Source organism: Alligator mississippiensis, chromosome 4 (assembly GCF_030867095.1).
Source record: "Alligator mississippiensis isolate rAllMis1 chromosome 4, rAllMis1, whole genome shotgun sequence".
Lineage (NCBI taxonomy): Eukaryota > Metazoa > Chordata > Crocodylia > Alligatoridae > Alligator > Alligator mississippiensis.
This window is the reverse complement of record NC_081827.1, coordinates 84,242,758-84,265,958: the sequence shown is the minus strand read 5'-3', so window position 1 is coordinate 84,265,958 and position 23,201 is coordinate 84,242,758. Positions and strand designations below refer to the sequence as shown.

Below are 23,201 nucleotides of genomic sequence, written 5' to 3'. Positions count from 1 at the left end.
ATATGGATTTTAGAATCATCTCTATTACCTTTCAGGGTTCAAAGTGCCACTTCCGTCATTGTGAAAAAGCCTTTGGTAGTGATACTGTCTGCTCATTATGGAGAGAGGGAAGATGTTCACATCAACTTTGTGGATTTAGACATATGGAAATAAAGGTAAAATGTTGGAAGTTCTGAAGTACACACTCTTAAGGGAAAGTGGCTTTCACCTCTGCTAACCTCCCATCTAACACCAAGATCAAACAGAAATCCTTCTGGCAGCAAGATAAAAGATATTGTGTGTTTATATGGTTGTTTGTTTTTAAAATACCTGGATAACCCACACTACATGCTTTAAAACCTATATATACTTAGGCTTGACAGGATTTGATTTTTATTGATAGACATCAATAAACATTAATTTCACCTGACATTCACAGACCAACAGAAAATAATTCCATTGGTAATCATCACATTTTACATAAAAGAGAAATTTTTAAAAATCTGAGATGGAAGTAAGGAAATCTGGGGCAGGGGGCACTGTGTGTGAGAATATTCCACTACAGGAGCTAGGGACCCTACCAGTAAGGCTGTGGTAGGAGAGGGGGTTGGAGGGGCAAAGCTGGTAGCTGCTCAGAACTTAGTACTGCCAACCACTTGCTGTGCCCAGGTCCCAGCTGAAGCAGGGACCAAACTCCTACAGAGCTTAGCCCCTGAGTAGTCAGAGCAGTGGCCAAAATCCTGGGTTAGGGACAGACATTACACATAAACAGGTTTAAGTGATCAGAAACTGGTTTAAACCTGTAACAGAGCAGAAGTTCAGTGCACATAAACCAGTTTGAAAATGGCTGAAACCAGTTTGAGATAAACCTGGTTGAATGTAGTATCAGACTTAACTGATTTGTGTCAAACCAGTTTATGCAATGTCTATCCCAGACGCCTTCCTGGTTTAAATTAAATCAGAGTCCCCTAGAATCCCAGGTGTTTTGATGGGCGGCACTATGCTCTTTGCTTCAGCCCAGCTGAGCTGGCCTCTCCCTGGCTGGAGCTCCGGCAGAGACCGCCGACAGAGCAGGGTCTGCCTGGATTCCTCCTGCTCCCTCTCCCTCTCACCACTCCCTACTCAAGCAGGGGTTCCCCACTCTGCTCTGCCTTATGCAGACACCTCTCAGCATTAGCTAGCATACCACATGCTGGCTACAGTCTCTGCTGTGGGAGAAAGAACAAAGGCAGACAGCACAGTGTCTGCTTAGGGCTTTTTTGAGTTAATCAGCAGGTAGCTGGTAATGTCCCTCCATTCCTTCCTTGGAAACAGTTGTTTAAAAAGAACTTGAACTAATGAGAAATACTTTTGTTTTGCTTATGGGCTGATAAATGCTCCCTGTGTAACTCCCCTTTATGTATGCTGTGTAAATCCCTGTTGGTTCCCTTGCTGACCAGCAAGGGGGGGACCCCTCCCTAATTAAAGCATCCTGCTAGGGCCTGGCCACACACCACCTCAGCTCAGCACTGTAGAAGGGAAGGGAGGGCTACTCTAGCATCCCCCAGCCTGAGCCACTGCAGGTATGTACCTGCATTTCTTCAGTCCAGAGCGGATGTCTCTATAGTTACAGACTGATTCAGCCTAGGCAGGTTAGATTAACGTGCAAAGATTGAATCGATTCAGGCTCAGGCTTTTTGAAAGTCTGTCCCTAGCCCTTCAGAGCCTGGCCCAACCCCTGTGTAATTGCAGCAGGGGCCAAACTCCCACAGAGGCCAGGCTGGGCCAGGCTCCATGGGTTTTTGGCCCCTGGCCTGGCTGGGAACTGTGCAGAGTGAGGGCCTGGTAGCATTGGGCTCCCAGCCGCTACCAGCACTGCACCTTCAACTCCCACTCCCTGCACAGCTTTACTGGCATGGCCCCCAGCTCCTGCAGCAGTTACAGTGTGTGTGCACGTGCACGTGTGTGTGTGTGTGTGCGCGTGTGTGCGTTAAATCAATAAAAATCAAAAAGCTCCCCTTATTTTGCGCAATCCTGACACTTTTTCAATTGGTAAATATTGAAACAAATGCTTAAAAATAAACATCAATTTTAGCCATCAAAATTAACTCCCACCCCCCTTAGAGCATCTCAGGTATCAGTGTCCCTACACTGAAAAATGGCACTGAGGGTGCTTTAGCTAAAGCTCCTTGAACAAGCTTTAGTTAAGGCTCCCTGGCTGCCATTTTTCAGTCTGGGGATGCTGATACATGAGATGCTGAAGTCTCTTGGAACACAGCAATTAGCACTCCAATGCACTGTAATTGCAGTGTGTCAGAGCAGCCTTGTTGCACTTGTATAGGCGCCCATGGAGTGCTAGCCTCCAGAAAAATACACTCTTCCTTTTTAACCCATATTGTTTTTAATCATTGCCCTATTTGTTTGTAGTTGGTTCAAATAATGATGTCTGAAAACTCTTTTTTTTATAGCAAAAATACACCAATATCTCATGTTTCTGGGAAACTCAGCCTTTAGGCTGCGTGAGGATCAGTTGCGTCTTTCATCATAGCAAACCACGTAATATAAATGGACTTTTTTTACCACCTAGTAGCAGTGAGTAAAAATATTTTCTCAGTAATTTGGACTTTGAAATAGATATGCTAAATAGATAGCAGCTCGGAACTTACTAGACATACATAAAGCATACTAGACACATGTTTATTAAATGCCTATTTAGGTGAAGAATTACAATATTTTTAATGAGGTTAAATATGATCTCAGGCCAAAGTTAGTAAAGGAATGCAACTAACTATGTTACTAGGGTTGTCATACAGCTTTCTTCAGTCATGGTGTTAGGAATTTCCATAGCTAACAGTTATACCAAAGGTGATGTGCTCAGTAACAGCTCAGTTATATACCCCACAAGTGAACGATAAAGCCTGTAATGTTTTAAATGCTGCCTATCTTTGGATGTACTATATGACTGTCATGTCTTGTTTGCAATGCTCAGTGATTGTGTATAAAAAGTCAAATACATTTAAGGATTTTGTTTTGTAGAAAAATCCTTTCAATTTGCTTACTGTAGCACCACATGTGCATAGCTCATCAGGTAGACTTTCTGAAACACCATCTAAAATCATCCATTCCATCTGTGTTTTTCATCTTAATATCAGAAGAAAAAAACAATTTTTCCATTTCTGTCATCCAGTGCTGGCTGCTCTTCTCACATTACTGATCCAAATGATTTAATTTTCAGTCTGAAGGGCTGAAGACATGCAAAAATATTTGTGCCATTTCTTGACAGTACACGAGTAGCCAAATGTCAACATATAAACAAGAATTCATCCTCCTTTGCATTGTTTGAGATTACAACTGGGATGGAAGTAGTTTTCCCATCCAGCAAAAATTATAGAGATTTTTCTATTCTGCTCCAAAAGAAACAAAGAGGTTTTGTAAGTTCTTTCCCCCAACACATACACAAAGCTAGAGACACCCATGCCAGAGTAGCATATGTCTAGGCAGCCAGAACATAAGAGTAGATTCAGGACAGGGATTTGAAGCTGGATCACCCACATTCCACCTAAATTTTATGCACCCGTGCCCCGAAGTAGAAGTCACAAATTTAACTTTGGTACCTATAATGAAAGAGGAGACTTAAGTGCTTCACAACAGGATTCAGAACTACTATTACATTGAGTGGGGGGCACTTAAGGATAGAAAATTCTGACAAGAGGATATATGTGAAATCCCTCTCCTCTTCCAAGGAGAGAGAAGAACCCCTTTAGATATCCCTTCCTGTAGGTGTCTAAATCACGTAAGACTGACTTGCTCTTCACTTTTAAAATACAATCAGAGGTAGCAGTACAACCTTTTATATAATATCCTAGTAGTTATGGCATATTCTTAGGTTGTAGTACAGGCCAGGTTGTTGGCCTTTAGTAGCCTCAGGGAGTTCAAACCCACATGTCCCACCTGGGAGTATCTTTATCAGTCGGCTAATGACCCGGTCAACTCTCCTCTCCTGATGAAGTTTTGCTTCTCTGAAAAGTAAATATGAAATTTTTGAGCCAGAGAGAGAGAAAGCAGAAGGGAAAATGAATCTGCAGCCCAGTAATGAGGGCACTCTCCAGCTTCTGGTCCCTGATCTCAATATTTTTTGTATATTATATCTAATGAGTTTATTGCAATGGCGCGCAACCTTTTTAGACTCAAGTCACCCCTTGATAGACTCAAAGTACACCTCAAAAATATAAGCTCTTAGTTTTCACTTCTTTTTGACCACAGAAAAATAATAGAGGAAATCTTCTGTTGTAAAGAACATCCTGATTGGTGGTCTTTTTAACACTCTGGATTCCCATTTAAAATCTTGTGGGCTTATCTTGTGAATCATGTTTGTACACCTAACAGTGCTAGCATTGTGTTACACACTGTGGCACCCCTGAAAGAATTTAAATGCACCCCAGGATGCCACAGCACCCTGATTGAAAATCACTGGTTTAATGCAAAGTGCATAAGCAGTTACTGGAGCAGTGACCAGAACTTAGTATCCAGAACCTCAGGAGCTATCTGATTGAATGCCTGATTAGCTTTCTGGCTCTAGGAAGGCAGGCCTCAGGCCATAAACCTAGAACTCTCATCAAGCCTAATGCTCTAAAGCTTGCAACTTTGTCTTTGTCTCTGATAACCTGGCCTTGACCTTGCTCTGTGACACTTGTCTTTTGATTCTGACTCCTGATTCCAGTTTCTCACTTTAGTTTGTCTCTGGACTTTGGGTCTTGGCTTTCTGATCCTAATTCTTAGCCCCTGGTTTTCTAACCCTGGATTTTAGTTTCTGGCTTACCTCCTGACTTTGGGCCTTAGTCTTGGCTTTAAACATTAGAACAGGCCACCTGCCCATGCTCTGATTCCTAGCACTCACTTTTTAGAGAGTGCCTTCATCAAAAGGCTATGGAGTCCTACTCCTTGCATGTTCCAGTGATGTGTGGAGAAGAAGTAGGGTTAAAACTCCTTTAAGCTAAGGAAACCCTGAAGAATTTAGCTCTTCCACTTCCTGAGCAAGTGTTCTAACCACTAGTCTACTTTACAAAAAGTGTGTGGAACTGTCAGCAACACGCCTTCTTGTGGTTTTTCTTCATTTGAATGAAAATGGTCATAACTACTATGTCATGTGTTGAGCTAACTGTTGTCTGTGTGTGTTAGCTATGATCTTGAGTCCCACAGGGGCTTAAATGGAGGGATGTACTGTTGGTGAGTCCCGAAGGGTCTTTTTCAGTATATAAATGCCAAGATGGTGGCACCTCTGGGTCAGGTGTAGTAGAATTTAAGCATCCAAAAAACCCATACTGGCGAAAAACTACCAACCTATGGCCTCCCAGTGGCAAATGACTTCTGGAAATGATCTATTTGGACATTGACTTCTAAATGGCACTTATGTGCATAAAATACAATTTAAGTACACTCTTGGATCTGGTCATTAGCACTTAGAAATTACAATGATAACCATTTGAAAATGTTAAGATCCTAGATAGACTGTATACAGTAGTTAGGAATTGCAATGAAAAAAACAGCCAGCTACAATCATTTACTATTCATGGCTAGACATAATGTCACCAGCAGTCCATACTGGGGCATCATATGGAACAAGAGTCCACAAGGCATTTTTAGTATTCCATCACATACGTGTCAAATCTCACTCATTTGCAGGCAGAATAAAATTCTACTGTTGCAGCCTGCGTCCAGGTCATCTTTAAGTGCTCATCTTTCCTTTCTTGACATCACTTAAGTTTTTTCCAGTTTGGGTGTTTTAGGAGAACATCTGAAGCAAATACCTCTTACCAATGATTTTTCTCTTACTCAATGATTTCTGGAAGATGGACTGTTTCTGGGGAAAATGATAAATTCTTTCTCAAACCTTCCCAAGGACAAACTCATATTGCTTCTAATGGAGTTTGGTCTAGTCTGGCTTTCAAGAGTGGGATCAAGATGTATAGAACTGAAGTTACAGACAAGAATTCAGACTTTGCAGGCAAAGCTACTGAACTTGATATTCCTAAAGAATACAAAGTTCTTTTTTACAGATCAAATTGTATTGTGGAATGATAAACAATTAGGGATGAAAGCGGCTGCAGGAGGTTATCTAGTCCAACCCCTTGCTCAAAGCAGGACCAACCCCAACTAGATCATTCCAGTCAAGGCTTTGTTGAGCCAGGCCTTAAAAACCACCAAGGATGGAGATTCCACTACCTTTTTAGGTAACCCATTCCAGTGCTTCAACATCCTCCAAGTGAGAGAGTTTTTTCCTAATATCCAACCTAAACTTCCCTTGCTGCAACTTGAGACCATTGCTCCTTGTGGCTGTCATCTGCCACCACTGAGAACAGTCTAGCTGCATCCTCTTTGGGATCACACTTAAGATAGTTAAAGGCCACTATCAAATCCCACCCCCACCCTAGTCTTCTCTTCTGCATACTTAAATAAGCCCATTTCCTTCAGCCTTTCCTCAGAAGTCATGTGTTCTAGCCCCCGTCACCATTTTCATTGCCCTCCAGCATATCTACTCTTCCTCCCAGCTTGGTGTCATCCACAAATTTGCTGAGGGCTACATCATCTTCTAGGTTGTTGATGAAAATATTGAACAAAACTGGCCCCAGGACCAACCCCTGGGGTATTTTACTTGATACCAGCTGCCAACTAGACATTGAGCTATTGATCATTATCTGTTGAACCCAGTGATCCAGCCAGCTTTCTATCCACCTTACAATCCATTCAGCCAACCCATACTTCCTTAGCTTGCTTGCAAGAATGCTGTGGGAGACTGTATCAAAAGCCTTGCTCAAGTCAATGTATATCATGTCTTCTGTTTTCACCACATCCACAGAGCCAGTCATCTCATCATAGAAGGCAATCAGTTTGGTCAGGTATGACTTGCCCTTAGTGATTCCATGCTGATCACTTCTCCTGCAAGTGCTTAGAAATAGGTTTCTTGAGGACCTGCTCCATGTTTTTTCCAGGAACTGAGGGGAGGCTGACTGGTCTGTAATTCTTTGGATCCTCCTTCCATTTCTTAAAGATGGACACTATATTTGCCCTTTCCCAATTATCTGGGACCTCCTCTGATTACCACACGTTTTCAAAGATAAGGGCCAGCAGCTCTGTAGTCACATCAGCCAACTCCCTCAGCACCCTTGGATGCAATGCATCTGGCTCCATGGACTTGTACACATCCCGCTTTTCCAAATAGTCCCTAACCTGTTCTTTCATCACTGATGGCTGCTCACCTTCTCACCAAACTGTGCTACCTGGTGCAGTAGTGTGGGAGCTGTGACCTTGCCTGTGAAAACTGAGGTAAAAAAAGGAATTGAGCCTCCCACATTTTCCTCCTCATCTGTCACTAGGTTGCCTCCCCCATTCAGTAAGGGAACCACACTTTCTCTACCTTTCTCTTGTTGCTAACATACTTGTCGAAACCCTTCTTGTTACCCTTCACATTCCTTGCTAGCTGCAAGTCCAATTATGTTTTGGCCTTTCAGATTTCATCCCTGCATGCCCAAGCACTATTTTTATAATCCTTCTTAGTCATCTGTCCAAGCTTCTACTTACAAGCTTCCTTTTTGTGTTTAAGCTCACTGAAGAGTTCCCTGTTAAACCGAGCTGGTCACCTGCTATATTTACTATTCTTCCTGCACATTGGGATGACTTGTTCCTGCTCTCTCAGTAATGTTTCTTTAAAATACAACCAGCTCTCCTGGACTCCTTTCCCACTCCGACTGGTCTTCCAGAGGATCCTGCCCATAAGTTCCCTGAAGGAGTCAAGTCTGCTTTTCTGAAGTTCAGAGTCCTTACTCTGTTGCTCTCCTTTCTTCCTTTTGTCAGATCCTTTTGTCAATCATCTCATGGACACTGCTGCCCAAATTGCCATCCACTTCTACATCTCCCACCAGTTCTTCTCTGTTTATGAGCACAGTCAAGGAGAGCACTGCCCCTAGTTGGTCTCTTCAACACTTGCACCAGGAAGTTATCCCCAACACTGTCCAAACACTTCCTGGATCGCCTGTGCACTGTTGTATTGCCCTCCCAGCATATGTCAGAGTGATTGAGGTCCCTCATTAGAACCAAGGCCCGTGATTGGGAAACTTCTGCTAGATGTTTGAAGAAAGCCTCCTCTACTTCATTCTTGTGGTCTGGTGATCTATAGCAGACATCCACCATGACATCACCCTTCTTACTTTCTCCCCTGACCATAACTAGAGACTTTCAACAAGCCTATCTTCATAACCTAGCTTCATACATTTCATACTGGAGCTTTGAGCAATCATACAAAATCTTCAACAAATTTATACAAAAATTTCAGATTTTTACATCCAGTGCAACATCTCATCCTCTTCTCTCCTGCCTGTCCTTCCTGAACATTTTGTATCCATTCATGACAATACTCCAGTCATGTGAGCAATTTGACCAAGTTTCTATTAGTCCAATCATGTCATAGTTAGGACTTTCAGTTCTTCCTGTTTGTTTCTCAGACTCTGTGCATTCATGTACAGACACCTGAGGTAACTAGCCAATTGTCCTACTTTTTTAGGATGAGTGAAAAGGCCTCCCCCATTGCTCCCTCCTCCTTGTGCTTCCTCTGGGTCACTCGTTTCCCCACTAACCTCAGGGCTTTGGTCTCCATCCCCTGGCACACCTAATTGAAGGTCCTCCTCAGTAGTTCAGCTAGCTTGTCTGTGAAGATGTTCTTTGCTCTCTTTGTCAGGTGGATCCTGTCTCTTCCTAGCAATCCTTCTCCTTGGAACAACATCCCATGATCAAAGAAGCCAAATCCCTGCTAGCAACACTACCTATGCAACCATGTAGTGATCTGCAGGATGTATCTGCTCCTGCTTGGGCCTTTCTCCTTGACAAGAAGGATCGAGCAGATCACCACCTCTGCCCCATTCCCTTCACCCTTGCACCCAGAGCCCTGTAGTCACTCTTGATCTGCTCAGGGTCAACCCTGGCAGTATTGTTGGTGCCCACATGGATGAACAGAATGGAGTAGTAATCAGAGAGTTGGATAAATCTTGATAAACCTTTCATGACATTTCAGGTCTGGGTTCCAGGCAAGCAGCAGACCTCCCAGGTCAGGCTGGCAGATGGATCCTTTCATTCCCTACAGAAGGTAGTCTCCAGTCACCACCACCTGACACTTCCTCTTTGTGGCAGTGGTCCCAATCCTCCCCACCTTTCTGGCCTGGTCTCTTCCACCAATGGAATGCACTCCTCCTTCTCTGTTGCTAGCGCTCTGTATCTGTTCTTCAGGCAAACCACTGCAGGTGGGGATGATGACTTCTTCTAGGTGCCAGAGGTCACAAGCTTCCAGCTTCCAGGGAGTCCATACTGTCTTCCTTTTCTAGCCCTACCTCTGGCAGTCCTTCCTCCACAGTCCTTGAGGTTTTCTCTAGCATGGAATTGATGAAGTCCTCTTGGTGGAGGATGTTTCAGAGCCTTGCTACCTCCTCCTTTAGCTCTCTTGCCTTCTCACTGAGGGACACCACCAGAAGGCACCACTTACATCTCAGGCACTCCCCCACCTGGCTGACACTGGAAGGAACCTGAAAGCTTCAGTCTGCACAGCACCAAACCAGGACCTGGGTAGGAGCTTCAATGGTATATGGTTCTGCCTGGACAGACAACTCACAGGTGCAAGCAGAGGAAGGGCTGGAAGTGGCAGTGGCTCTGGGACTGCAACATCCTCCAGCCATCTCCCTGGGTCTTCAAATTTGCTGCCTCTCACTCTTTCCAAGCAGACCTTCCTTAGCAAACTCCTCTGTAGCTGACCTGTTAGCTGTTCCTTGATCCTGAAGAGTTCATTTCCCCTGCAAACCTCATTCCTCTCAGCAAGCTTACAGTGAAGGAATGAGAGAGTTTTCAAGCAAACTCCCTAGCCAACTCCCCCTCACTCTGGACTCTAGTTAAACAAGGTGCTTAAGTATTGGTCTAGCTGCTGAGTTTTAGCTGCTTAAAATAAAACCATATAGATTAGTCAGTCTCAAATTATATATAAAAAAGAGAGATTAATAATGGTAGAACTTTTTGTTTTCTTGTGTTTCTTTAAACCAAAACTGTGACTGTATTTATAAGGTAAGGAATTAAGGCCTCATACAGAGGCCTTAATTCAGTTTCTCCTGGGAGAGTCACTGTTCTTCCAGGAGAAAACACAAGTATATAGAAGTTCAGGCTAAAAATGGCCACTCCAGGAGAAAAATAACCTGAGAACAACCAGAGTTAAATCATTCCCTGGGAGAGCAAATGTCTATACATGCCATGACTTCTCTCAGAGGAGAACGTAGTCCTCCAGCTTCTCCCCATTTCCCCTGCCCCCAGGGAGACTCTCTGGACTCTGCTACTCCAGCAGAGAGCAGAACACTCCCCCTTCACAATCTCCACATTGTACTACAGGGAAACAAGCTGACTGTAGGCAGACTGGGTCAGCCAATTTGGGCTGCCCTATGCACAGCTGCAATCTGTCACTTTACAGACTAAGGAAGCCTGCAGAGCATGCCTGAGATGTGTGCACAGGGTTGGCTGCACAGTGTCAGCACTGCAGGCTTTCTGCTCTTCAGGGCCTCAGTATTTGAATATCTGTACACAGAGGTCCAGGTATGTTTCTGTACCAGGAAGACAAACCTGGGAGAATTCTCTCAGATTATTTGAATGCATGTACACAGTCTAAGAGGGAACTGACTCAATAGGGTTTAATAATGTACTGCAGATCTTTGTGACTGATGTCAACATCTGGATCTGTATGGATCCTAAAAATATAGGACTCACGCTGAAGTCAATACTGAATTGTATGTGGTCCTTAAACAATGTACATGTGGTGAATCTTTAGTTTATATTTGACTCATCTAAATTCAGACTTTTAAAAAGTAGTTTAGATTTTTGTACATTAATTTCTTTAACAACATTATCTTAATAATGGCACCACTCATCATTGCTATAACATTGGAATGTCCTATATTGTGGCATATTTCCCATAATGACTGAACTGTCAGTTTTCAAACTAGGCATTTGATTTTGGCAAAAGGTTCCCATTTCCTACCATAACTATAAGAGATAATGCAGCCTGGTATAGGAGTCTTTGCTGTTTCAGAGAAAATCCATATGAAAGGAGCATTCATATTTCATCAAAGCCATCTGTTTCATAGAATTGGGTTTTCTGGGTCCTGTGTCTTGCAACTGCCATCATGATACACATTCAGGTCAAACATAGTATGCTAGGTAACCTAAGGCAATATTAACAGAGAAAGCTCTGTTTTCAAAAGAACATTTGAAAAAGTAGCAAATATATACAAGGCCAACTGGAAGAAATATTGAAGAATTAACATGACTCACAGCTAGACGTATATGGATAAATTAAATTGAGTCTTATTCACTGGTGGAGTAAATCTTTACAGGCTCTCTTCATGTACAGTTACTCTTTTTGTCTGGGAGAACAAGCCATTACATATTACAAACTTCAAAATGTTTCTGCTTTATGGATCATATTTGACTGAGAACAATAAAACAGTCATTCTTTATCTTCAGCATTTACTGAATTGCTAACAAACATAGTAGAAGGAATTGCTCAACTCTTTGAGGGTTTTATAAAAATGTTTCACTTGCTGCTATTTTTGATAAATTTCTAAAATACTTGTAGAAAATGCAAATTGGAAAAAAAAATAAATCTATGTTCTCCATAATAATATTGCACATATTAAAACGGCATTTATCTGTTATAAAAATTACATTTTGTCTTAAAATAGTTGCCAGTTCATTGTAACTATTACATGTAGGCATTGTGCCTCTCCGGGTGTGTCTACACGTGCATTTACACCAGCTTAAATTTACTTTGCAGTAAATTACTGTGCAGTAAGTGGGATTAGGCCAGTGTTTACACATGCAGGCAGTAAAGCACATTAACACTGTGCATGGAATGACTTGGGACTAAAGTTAATACCAAATCAGTCCACACACAGTGTTACTGCACAGTAAGGCATCTACACATGCATTACTGTGCAGTAACTAATTGGGCATATATTTGATACCTGCATGATGCAGGTATCAAATTTACACTCAAGTTGGCATAAGTCACCATATTTACTGCACAGTATGGGCATGCACGTGTAGACGCACGCCCATACTGTGCATAATTTTGGTTACTGTGCTGTAAATGCTCACATGTAGACATGTCCTCTGAGTCAGTTTCTTCATGTGTTTCTTTGCTGGGAAGAATTGACTTTGTCAGTGCCCTGCTCAAGACACTAAAAGATGCTATTTGGCCATTTGCTTCTTTGTAACAAAGTAACAGGATTATGATTCAGAAGTATAATCAAATATTGAGAAACAGGTTCTCCATTGCCTTATTAGCAAACTGAACATCATGTTGTTTCCTATAGATGTCACACACAGACAAGATTTTCAGGAAAGTACTCTGCATCCTTCCCTTAGCCAAGAACCCCTGAAAGGTCAAGAAAGCACTTTAAGACCCATTCACCCTCCACTGATCATAAACATCAGCCTTGAGGAGGAGGAGGAGGAGGAACAAGAAGAAAACTGTAAATATAATTTTTATTTTATCTGAAACTGAAACTGAAGCCTGGCCAGCCAGTGCCATACTCTGGCTGCCAGCCAGGCTCCGTGTACCTGGATTGCCACTGCTGCAGCCTCAGGAGGTCCCTAGGTCAGACTGCTGGGAGCAGCCCAGGTGCTAGCTCCAGCTTCTCCTACCCCACCCAGGTCAATTTGGCACATACCGGAGTGCACATGCAGGGGCATTCCCCAGGGACAGCTAGCAGTAGCACAACTCTATGCTGCTGCTAGTTGTCCCCAGAGAAAAGCATGGGAGCACTCATCTAGATTCACCCTTAGAGACTAAATGGTTCAGAAAGACATGAGCTTTCATAAGTGACAGCTTGTTTGATCAAGTATTATGATGCTAAATGATATGTTGGGAGATTACCCATTTAGCAGGGACATATCTGTAGCAGGTCAGAACATTCCCATGTTTTCTCTCCAATGGAAGCTGTACAAACTGCCTGGGCTACACCAGCCATAGAAGTGTGTTAGTGTGTTAGTGTGTTTTTTCCCTTTTGAAGTGGCTGTTTGAATGACAATGCAGACTGCATGTAGCTGCCCAGTCTTGGGGCAGAGTCATAGACTTAGGCTGGATCCAATCATGCAGGCATGTGTGGTTTGTGGTGCCACAAATCTTTTTGTCATGCCTCAAACTGTGCATGTTGCATGTTAAACCATGCTCCACACTGCTAATTTGCAGCACTGGGGCAAAATTTGCTACCAAGATTCCCCAATGCCCTGTGCCCCAGCCAGCCCCTCCTGCAGCACATGAAGCAGTGGGGCAATGTGTCCCACTGCAAACTGTGTTAGCAGGGGTGTGCACTGCAGCACAAAGTAGTGGAACCAATTTGTGCCGCTACTGTTTGTGCTGCTGCACACACCCCACCCCGCCCCCCCGCTCGGGTGGACGCAGCTTTAGAGTGCATCTACAAATGATAATTTAATTTTAAATGTTTTTAAACAATTTCATTTATGTCAATTGAGATCCCTACATAGACCATCTTATTTCAGGTCAGCCATCAAAAAAGTCATTCTTAAATTGTATGTGTAGGGTTTTTAACTGGTTTAATTAAATCAGCTTAAAATGAGCTCATCTAAAATATGGCTTAGCTAGGATTGATCCTGCCTTGAGCAGGGGTTTGGATTGATCAGCTCCTGAGGTCCCTTCTAACCCTTGTTTATGATTCTGTGAATTAAGCCTGAGAATTTTTCCTCTGTAGCCAAGGCCACTAGCCAGGACTCTTGCAAACAAATGATCATAGATTTATTGAGTATACGTAGGGCATCGCCAAACAACTCAATAGCCATTTATTCAAAATCTTGTCAACACAAGATCCTTTCCCTTATATGTGAGTACATTTCCTTTGAAGACTGAGGACTTCAAGAAAGCCTTGTAAGTGATTTTAATTAAACCATCATTAAAAGTGAAAATCTGGCATTATCATCATAATAGTCATCAATCAGCCTTTTGACATGCATCATTATTAAGACTGTATTGCTGACAGTATCTAGCATTAAGCAGTATCTTTTCTGTCTGAAATCCAAAAATCAGAGGGTTGGGATGAACCTATAACAGAAAGGAATAAAGTGACCACTTCTCTGTAATGAAATTGTTTATAACATTGAAATAATGCTGAGGAAGACCTTAACTATTAAAAATGTTTTCTACAGGTATCTCTAATTTATTGACAAAGACTCCTGCAGACATTGAGGAAGAAAGAGCAATAAGGGAAATATGTTATAAATCTGGTAAGTATCTTATTATTAAGTCTTCTAAAATTATTTATTTAATCAGCATAGTAAAGATTTTTTTTTCTTTCTTCTGGGGTATACATGATTAGGAGAGTATTACAGAATCCAGACTCCTCAGGAAAACTACTCAGTAAAAATTATGTCTTCAGCACTGCAGATTGAGCTCTTGAAGCCTATGGAAACTGGCAGAGATTTACAGGAAGGCAAGTACTTGACTTGTGATGATTTTAACATCAAGAATAAAGATTTTACTTTTCTTGCTACTAGGTTGTCTGACATTTAGTTTTTGAACATTTCCAAAAGCATTATTATCCATAATGAAACTAATAGAAATACTCTCATTACCATTTGAGAATGTAATGGCATTTGACTGCACATAAATTGTTGGTGTAGAATGGACCTTCTCCACTGACTGTAGTAGTGGTGCTCAACCCCCAGCCTGGAGGTCATATCCAATACATCTGGGGCCATGTAATCTGGCCAGCAGGGCTCCCTCTAGGTCTAAAAATTTTGTGGCAGAGTAGCAATGGCAGCATTAATTGCCTCTCTTTTGCTGCTGGATTTCTGGACCCATGGTGAGTCTACACTGGATAGCATGGTCCTGCATGCTGGATGGGACATGCAGGTTCAGGGCCAATGTGGCTGTCCGGAGTGGCATGGGGTCTGTCCTAGTATGTGAGGCTGGGCCAAGGTTGTGCAGTACCCGATCAAGGAACGCAGGGCCAGTTGAAAGCAGCCTGAGACCCAGTCCTGGTGCATGGCACTGGCCGAAGCAGAGTGGGGCCCAGTTCTGGTGTATGGAGTCAGATCCAACTGGCAGAGTTGCCCCACACCACTCATCTGGTTCACTGGGCCAAAAGATTGAGCACCACTGGACTACAGTATTGTGGATTAAAGTCACACCAGCTAAGTAGAACTGAGACTAATATACCTACATACACTGTGTTGAGATTCATGGCCTGGTTTGTCCCCAAGGCTAAGTACAGACATTCAAAAAGCCTGAGGTAGAATTAATCTAAGTTATGAGGTTTTCTGTCAGCAGTGTAGTTTAGATCGATAGCGAACATAACACACATTTGCCTTGTGGTGGTGGTGGTGGGACAAATCTTAGACTGGGTTCTGCCATTTTTGAACCAGTTTGTGTTTTTAATCTATCTGAGAGAGGATTAAATTAATAAACATCGTTCATATGAAGTTACTACCTACTTGCAGTGCAAAGCAGCTGTTCTTCCCTATAGTCCATTTGTGATAACGTTTCACAAGAGTTAAAGTCCTTGATAAGTTTATGTTCTTCATATGATATAAGATATAAAATGAAAAGATATACTTTAGGTACTTTAATTACAGTAAAAATCAGTCAGATGACTAATAACAATGAAAAAAGGAACACATAGGAGAGGATTAGAGGACATTTACACAGAGATAAATGTGAGGAAGAGAATGACATCATGTTCAAATAACATGACAGTACCGCTGGGCTATATACCTTAGCTAGCAAAATAGATGTAATACAGTGAACAGCAATGTTTCTGTGGAACATGAACCCCAGATTTTAGAGAAGACTGGAGCATTCTCTAGATCTAAATTTGGACCATATCTACCTAAACTGGCAGATTTACTACAAGTAGTAGTTCTTTAATTAGTATCATAAAGAAGTAGAGCTGGAAGGGACCTCCATAGATCATCTAGTCCAATCCCCTCCCTGTTGCAGGATCATTCCTATCCAAACCATCCTATGCAAATCCATAATGTAATTGAGTAAAACTACTGTCAACCCTGACACAAGACGTAACACCCTAACCTACCACAGGTAAAGCAGGGGGATGTCCTTCTTTTGTAAAAGGTTGTTAATTTATGGTCAAGAGATCCCAGGTAGAGGGTCACATCCACTGCTACAGACGAAGGCAAAAACCCACACAATCTTTCCTGACCCCAAATATGGCAATTGGTTTGGCCCTGAGCAGAGGATCAAGACCCTCCAGCCAGGAACCTCTGGCTTCTAGTCCCAGCAGCAGCATTGGCATACCCCTGTCAAAGTCCCAGCCTTGGCTGCAGCCAACACTCAATGCCTGTGAGGAAGGCTTAAAAAAAACCCTGATGCATGTAGTAGAGATGGGGGAAAAGGGGGAAGAATTCCCCAAACCCCATGCAACAACTAGCAAAGCCCAGAAACATAGAGAGTACCCACAATAGAAACTAGGCATAGCTAAGCCTGTATCATCCCCAACTAATGGCTGTTCAACCTCTTCATAAACACCTTTAGTGATGGAGAATCCACAACTTCTCTAGGCATTAGTTCCACTGACTCACTGTTCTGACAGTGAAGAAGTTTTTTCTTGATATCCAATCTAAACCTACTTTACTGAAACTTCAAGCCATTGGTCCATCTCTGCTGCAAGAGGGAAAAGGTGTTCTCTCTCTCCTTTATAGCAGCCCTTCACGTATTTGAAGACTGTTATCCAAGCTCTTTCTCATCTTTACTGACCACCTCTGGATCCTCTCCTCATCCTTTTTAAAATGTGGATTCCAAAACTACACACGATACTCCAGATAAGGCCTAACCAGTGCTGAGTAGAGAGACCCTGAGTGTGTCTACATGAGATGCTTTACTGCACAGTACATTGATCTGCTGCATGGGAAAGTGTCTCTGTCTACATGCGCTCACATTTACTATACAGTAAATTAGTCTCTGCACAGTTAGCTACTACCTGTAAATACAGTTAGTTACTGTGCACATGTAGACACTGACTGGGAACAAATTTGTGTCCGGTCAGCCCCAACACTAAGGGGGAATCCTTGTGCAGTCTGGAGCTGAGTAGGAACTGCCCCAGAAGGGACAGTTCTCAGCCATCTCTGGGCTGCTCAGAGAAATCCTGGTGCAGCCCAGAGCTGGCTCGGAGCTGCCCCAGAAGTGGGACAGCTCTGGGCCAGCTGCTGGTTGTGCACGGAAGCCCTGCTATGTATGGGACTTGTCCCCATGTGCAGGTGGCCAGGAGAGCTCTGCAGATGCAGCTGTCTCCTGGCTCCCTGTACATCAGGACCCCTCCTGATGTGCAAAGGGCCAGGAGACAGCTGCTGCTGAAGATGGCAGAGCTCTCCTGGCCCTGTGCATATGAGGACCAGCATCAGACTCTCTGCTGTCCCCTGGGCTAACACTCAGCATGAAGCTGGATCTCCTCTTGGCTGCTGCAGGGAACCAGAGCAGAGTTGGAGCAGCCCTGTCCTGGGCTGTTCTGTTGAGAGCAGATTTGCTCCAAACAGGGAGCACATGTAGATTGGCTCCTCAGGAATGCTTACTGTGCAGTATTAATTGTAAATGTAGACATGCCCCCTATCACCTGCGTAATTAAATTCCTTTAAGTGAAATGTTAATTTGTATTGGCAATACAAATAAATATGTTTGATATGTGTGCAGTAAACATTGTTTGCTCTTAGTATGATCTAATCAAGTATTCTTTCACCAATAAGGGACAGAACATGGCTAACATGTTCCATAATATGTTTCCTTCTGATCTTAAGGCAAGTTTATGGGCACGTCTACATGTCACCCTGTGTCACCATAACGATGTGCTACGTCGTTGTATGACATAGTGATCACATGAGTCTACACATGACCAGCAACTACTTCGCTGTAGTGGTGCACTCCCTTCTTTTAGTGTGCCACTATGGTGAAATAGTGGCTAAAACTACCTGTGCACCATGCGCATGGCGCAGTATGGGCAGTCACTGTGCTGTTTTACTACTTCCAAAAGGAAGTACTAAAGCCCAGTGCAATAACAGTGTCACTGTAGGGAGACATGTAGATGCACCCTGTGTGTAATACCCGCTTGACAATTCACAAGTTTTAATACAGTAAATTGTATTTTCTGAATTAGCAAAATTTAAATGTATTGCCTCAGCTTTGTACTCTGTGGTTTAGTTCTGTTATGTCTTTTTGGTATCCATATATGTTTTACTGATAATTCCCCATTAGTCTGTATAAGAAAATGCTAATTTATGTGTCACTTTCCAAAAAATCAGTGTAAGCCTGAATTGTACAGTGTTATTCATAACTTCATTTACTATCCCATATCTATTTACGTGTCACAAATGAAATGATTCAGCATAAGTTGGCTAATACTTTTCCTCTATTGCTTTCCCAGGTGATGGTGTTTCAGTTCCAGCAAAGTTTCATAATATAAAAAGACAAGGAGAAATAATAGTATCATTAAATGGAAACACCAGGACGGACCTTGGCTCCTTTGAAAATGGAGGTAATTACTTTAAAGTATGTGTTGTCATTATTGAATATCCTATGGTAGATAAAATTAATCAAAGGTATTATGAATATCAATAGCACTTAAGCCTTGCAAGTATTCTCCAGTGAAATTTATTTCCACTGTATTTATTTTCTGTAAGGTATTTTTTTTCAGTGCTTTTTATAAAAAAAAATTAGTATTTCATATTTGGATTCTACCTATTTTAGCTACAGGGTGAACAAAATATTTTTAATTTAGTGATGAAACGGAGTTGGTTATTTATTTAATCCAGAAAAAAAGATTATTTCTGTGTTTTACCCTGGCTATAAAGAAACATTATATAGTTCATTCAGAAAGGCTTGACAAAGAGATAACAGACTGGTGCAGGATGCTTTCAGAAATAGTTATATTTGAGAGAATATCATTAGTTAAGGTGAACACACTTCTTATTTTTGGCAGTCACATAGGTCCAAATCTTAAAAGCTGTTTTATCTGTACTGATTTCTTCAGTGATATCTTCTGCAGTCATAGGGGTCTGCATCCATGGAGCCCAAGGTAAGTAATTAAGGATGAAGTATTCTCATGCCCTGTAGACTTGAAAATGGAAATACTGGTAGATGCTTTGAAATATATTTTGTTATTATTAATAATCATATGGTAAATAAGATAATGTATTATGAATACCAATAGCATTAAACCCACTAAGAAATTTATATTTGCCTAGAATTGGCAATCTCCTTTTCTTTTTGAATGCTTGGTAGTAGCAAAAATAAGAATTACATAGAATTTTATAAATATGCTTATCTCTTTCTTTGATCCCTGTACATATAACGTGTGATAAATGTATCTGTGTTTATGTTTTGTAAGCTGTTATTTAGAAGTATTTGTGTAGAAGGAGAATTAATTATGAAAACCCAGTCAGACTGAGAAATGAGTTAAAAGTATCTTAAATTTCCACTTTATATATTACATATGAGTTTTCTGTTTGCTTTTAATTTTTAGAATTTTAATATATAGTTATTTAACTAAAACTAGTAAAAAGTGTATGACAAAAAGTATGAAGTCAATAGTTTGCATTCTTCACACTAAAACTATATTAAACTATTTTATCTTAATAAGGACATGACATTTATTTCCTTTATTCCTAATTTTGTGATGCTTCATCATTTTCTGTAGGGGGTGATTGTTATGTGCCACAAAGGAACAGAGTTGGTGGAGGGAAGAAAAATGAAGCATTAAATGGGGGGAAACAGTTAATTATATCAAAACCTTCAGATATAAAAGGTATTGAATAATTATTTATATTTCTTGTAATTTTGGAAAATGTTTTTGCTCACTTGGTAATTAGGCTGGACGTATAAGGCAAGACCTGTATCTTCTGACTACTACAGACATGCAGTAACTTGATGAAATTCAATTAACATCTTGGCTTCTTTCATCCTCATGAATATAGATAGTAATATTTTTATGATGGCCCAGTTCTCTCATTGACTTCAGTGTGAGCAAGATTATTATCATAATCTTCTTCAAAACTAAGGCCCAGATTCTGTTTTACTTATTGGATGGGATCCAATGGTTGTGTTCATAGTCCACCCTTCTTCAGTCCCTGAAAAAAAAAGTTAATGCAAAAGTGGTTGGGTCCACCTCCTTACTGCTTTCTATGATTTAGTCTTAAGGCTAAGATAACTGCAGGTTATGAATGTATGCTTACGTACCTAATACTGGTATGTGGAATAAGATCAGGCCCAATTTGTCCAATCCTGAAATGAAATGTTGAGCACTCTCAACTCCAGTGCAAGTTAATCAGAATTAAGTATGTGTGGCATCCCACAGAATCAGGCCCCTAATGGTGGATGCCCTAAATCAGCAAAATTATCAAAGACATTATCAAGTATACTTGAAGTCTACAGGGGCCTCAGTTTGCACTACAGAATACCAAAACATGTTTGAGTTGTTGCATGTTTTAATGCAATATTTTTCTCAGCTGAAAAATATTGGCAGGTTTTATTTACATAGTCATTGTTGATTAGTCATTACGTGCTTATCATTTGGATCTTTTGAAGGGAAAAATAAAGGATAAATTCTGATTATAAACTATAGATATGTCAAAAAGTAATAAAATGTTCCACATAAACATATGTAGTGGAACTTTAGAATTCTTCCCAGCATGACCTGAATGGACAAGAAGAAAAAGTAGTGCATATGCAGGTCAGCTAGAGGTAAGAGGAGACAGAGTCATTTTTTCTTGTAGGAGAGCAGGTAATATAGTGTTAAAGGTCTTGCCAGCTGCCTTTCAGTGCAAAGTGTGTGCCTTTCAGTGCAAAGATTTCAGTGCAATCATATATTAGGGCTGTGCAAAGCTTCAGGTGCTGATTCGATTCAGAGGAAATTCAGTTTGATTCAGCAGCCAAATCTCCGAATCTGAATTGAATCAGGAGACCAATAAAAGGGGCCAAATTGTTTCAAAGCTCTCTGAATTGATTCAGAAAAGATTTCGAGAGCTTCAGAGATTTGGGAAGTCCCTGCTTGCCACTGCAGGGAGCTGGACCTGGGGTCCGTGCTGGTAAGAAGGGGGTGGGGGCTGAAGGAGTGGGGAGGGGACCCCCGCCAGGACCCATCCCCTGCCTGCTCCCCCAGCCCCTCTGAGCACCCTGCAACCCCCGCCTGCTCTCCTAGCCCCTCCATGGCTCCCCCGCCTGGGCCCGAGTCCTGCTTCTTTAAAAAAAAAAAGGCATTGCACTCACTGGCTGCTGCAGCAGCCATTGGGGCTTCTGGGGGCTTGTGGCAGAGCGTTCCATGCATCTCAGGGCAGTAGGGGCAGTGGGGATTGCCCTCCCACCTGGCAGGAGCCAATGAGTGGGGGCATTTTTTTTTTTTTTTTAAAGAGTCGGGAGCTGGGCCAGGCAGGGCAGCCATTGCGAGTGGGGAGAGCGGGCACGGGTTGGGAGTTCATGACAGAGTCACCCATGCAGAGCGGGGCAGCAGAGGCAGCAAGGATTGCTGCCTTCCCTCCCCCCCCCCACCCCACCCCCCTGCTGGCCTGGCAGCAGCTGGTGAGTACGGAGCTTTTTTTAAAGATCTGGGAGCTGGAGCCGGACAGGGCAGCCATTGAGAGTGGGCGGGGGATGCGGCCTGTATGATTCAGAGGTTCGGCCGATTCAGCGGCAGCTGAATCGACTTGGGACAATGAATCGAATCGCCAAATTGAATCACTTTCCGCTCAAATCAGCTGAATCTGAAGTGAATACTAGCTGCTTCACACAGGCTTGTCATATATATATATATATATATATAGTCACACAAACACACACACACACATACACACATATACACATACAATGTGTATGACACCTATCATGTGTATTATTAATGACATCTATCAACAACCTGATAGGATATACGATAATGAAGAGGTTGATCCTGAAGACTCCCTCCTCAGCTAAGTGAAGCATTTATGATAAATACTTAACAACTGTTTAACTAGGATGGCCTCAAATCTTATCAGTTAGGTTTCAAGTCTTGGCAATGAATGTTGTTCCTAAATGTAATGGGTTTCCGTTGCTTTGTTTATGTGACTATTTTCAAGCACCTAGCCAGTGCTTTCTTGTATACATCAGGAAAAACATGGAATCTAGCCTTGGAAGCCTGTCTCTCTACAAGGTTACCCAAAGCTTGTTATAAATTTTATATAATGGAGGTTATATACAAAATGGAGGTATTTATTAGGGCTGTGTGAAGCAGCTAGTATTCATTTCAGATTCGTCCGATTTAGGGGACTGTGATTTGATTCGGTGATTCAGGTGACTGTCCTGAGTCAATTCAGCCACAGCCGAATCGGCCAAATCTCTGAATTGGCCTCATCCCCCACCTGCTCTCAATGGCTGCCCTGCCTGCTCTCCCAGCTCCTGGCACTTGAAGAAAAAAAAAAAGCCCCCACTCATCGGCTGCTGCCAGGTAGGAGGGTGATTCCCACTGCCCCCTGTTGCCCCATACTGTGTGAGGGGCTTTGTCATGAGCCCCCTGACCCCCGCCTGCACTCCCAGCCCCTCCAATGGCTGCTCTGCCTGGCCCCAGCTCCGGGCCCTTAAAAAAAAAAAAAAGAAAAAAGTAAAATAAAAAAGCCCTGGCTCACCAGCTCCTGCCAGGTGGGGGGAGGCATCCCTGCTGCCCCCCACTGCCCCATACTGTGTGGGTAGCTCTGCAACAAGCCTCCAGAAGTTCCAAGGCTGTTGCAGCATCTGGTGAGTCAGGGCTTTTTAAAGGGCTAGGAGCTAGGGCCGGGCAGATCAGGCATGGGGGGAGCTGGGACAGTGGGCAGGGGGCAGGGGACTTGTGGCAGAGCCTCCTGTGCAGTGTGGGGCAGTGGGGGGCAGCAGGGATCACTGGTGAGTGGGGGCTTTTTTAAAGAGCCAGGAGCTGGGGCCAGGCAAGGCAGCCATGGCGGGGCCATGATGGGACAGTGGGCAGGGGTCAGGGGGTGCTCAGCAGGGCTGGCAGAATAAGTAGGGGATGGGGCCTGGTAGGGGTCCCACACATGGTCCCTTCCCCCATCCTCCAGTTACCCCTCCCCCACTCCCTACTTACCAGCATGGAGTCCAGGTCCAGATCCCTGCTACAGTGAGTGGGGACTCCCTGAATCGTTGAAGCTCTCCGAATCTTTTCCAAACCGATTCGGAGAGC

General features: G+C 42.7%; 1 protein-coding gene across 3 annotated transcripts in view; it reads left to right on the top strand.

Annotated features, from left to right (window-relative positions):
• C4H12orf50 (chromosome 4 C12orf50 homolog) overlaps positions 1 to 23,201 on the top strand; it is a 49,058-nt gene that overhangs the window by 7,067 nt on the left and 18,790 nt on the right. For all 3 annotated transcript variants that reach the window (XM_019480892.2, XM_006275043.3, XM_014610900.3), the window contains exons 2-8: positions 36 to 155; positions 2,427 to 2,550; positions 12,354 to 12,512; positions 14,203 to 14,280; positions 14,373 to 14,486; positions 18,426 to 18,536; positions 19,698 to 19,805. In XM_019480892.2, the coding sequence (XP_019336437.1) occupies positions 144 to 155; positions 2,427 to 2,550; positions 12,354 to 12,512; positions 14,203 to 14,280; positions 14,373 to 14,486; positions 18,426 to 18,536; positions 19,698 to 19,805 (706 nt within the window). In that variant the 5' untranslated portion in view covers positions 36 to 143. The remainder of the gene's footprint in view (positions 1 to 35; positions 156 to 2,426; positions 2,551 to 12,353; positions 12,513 to 14,202; positions 14,281 to 14,372; positions 14,487 to 18,425; positions 18,537 to 19,697; positions 19,806 to 23,201) is intronic.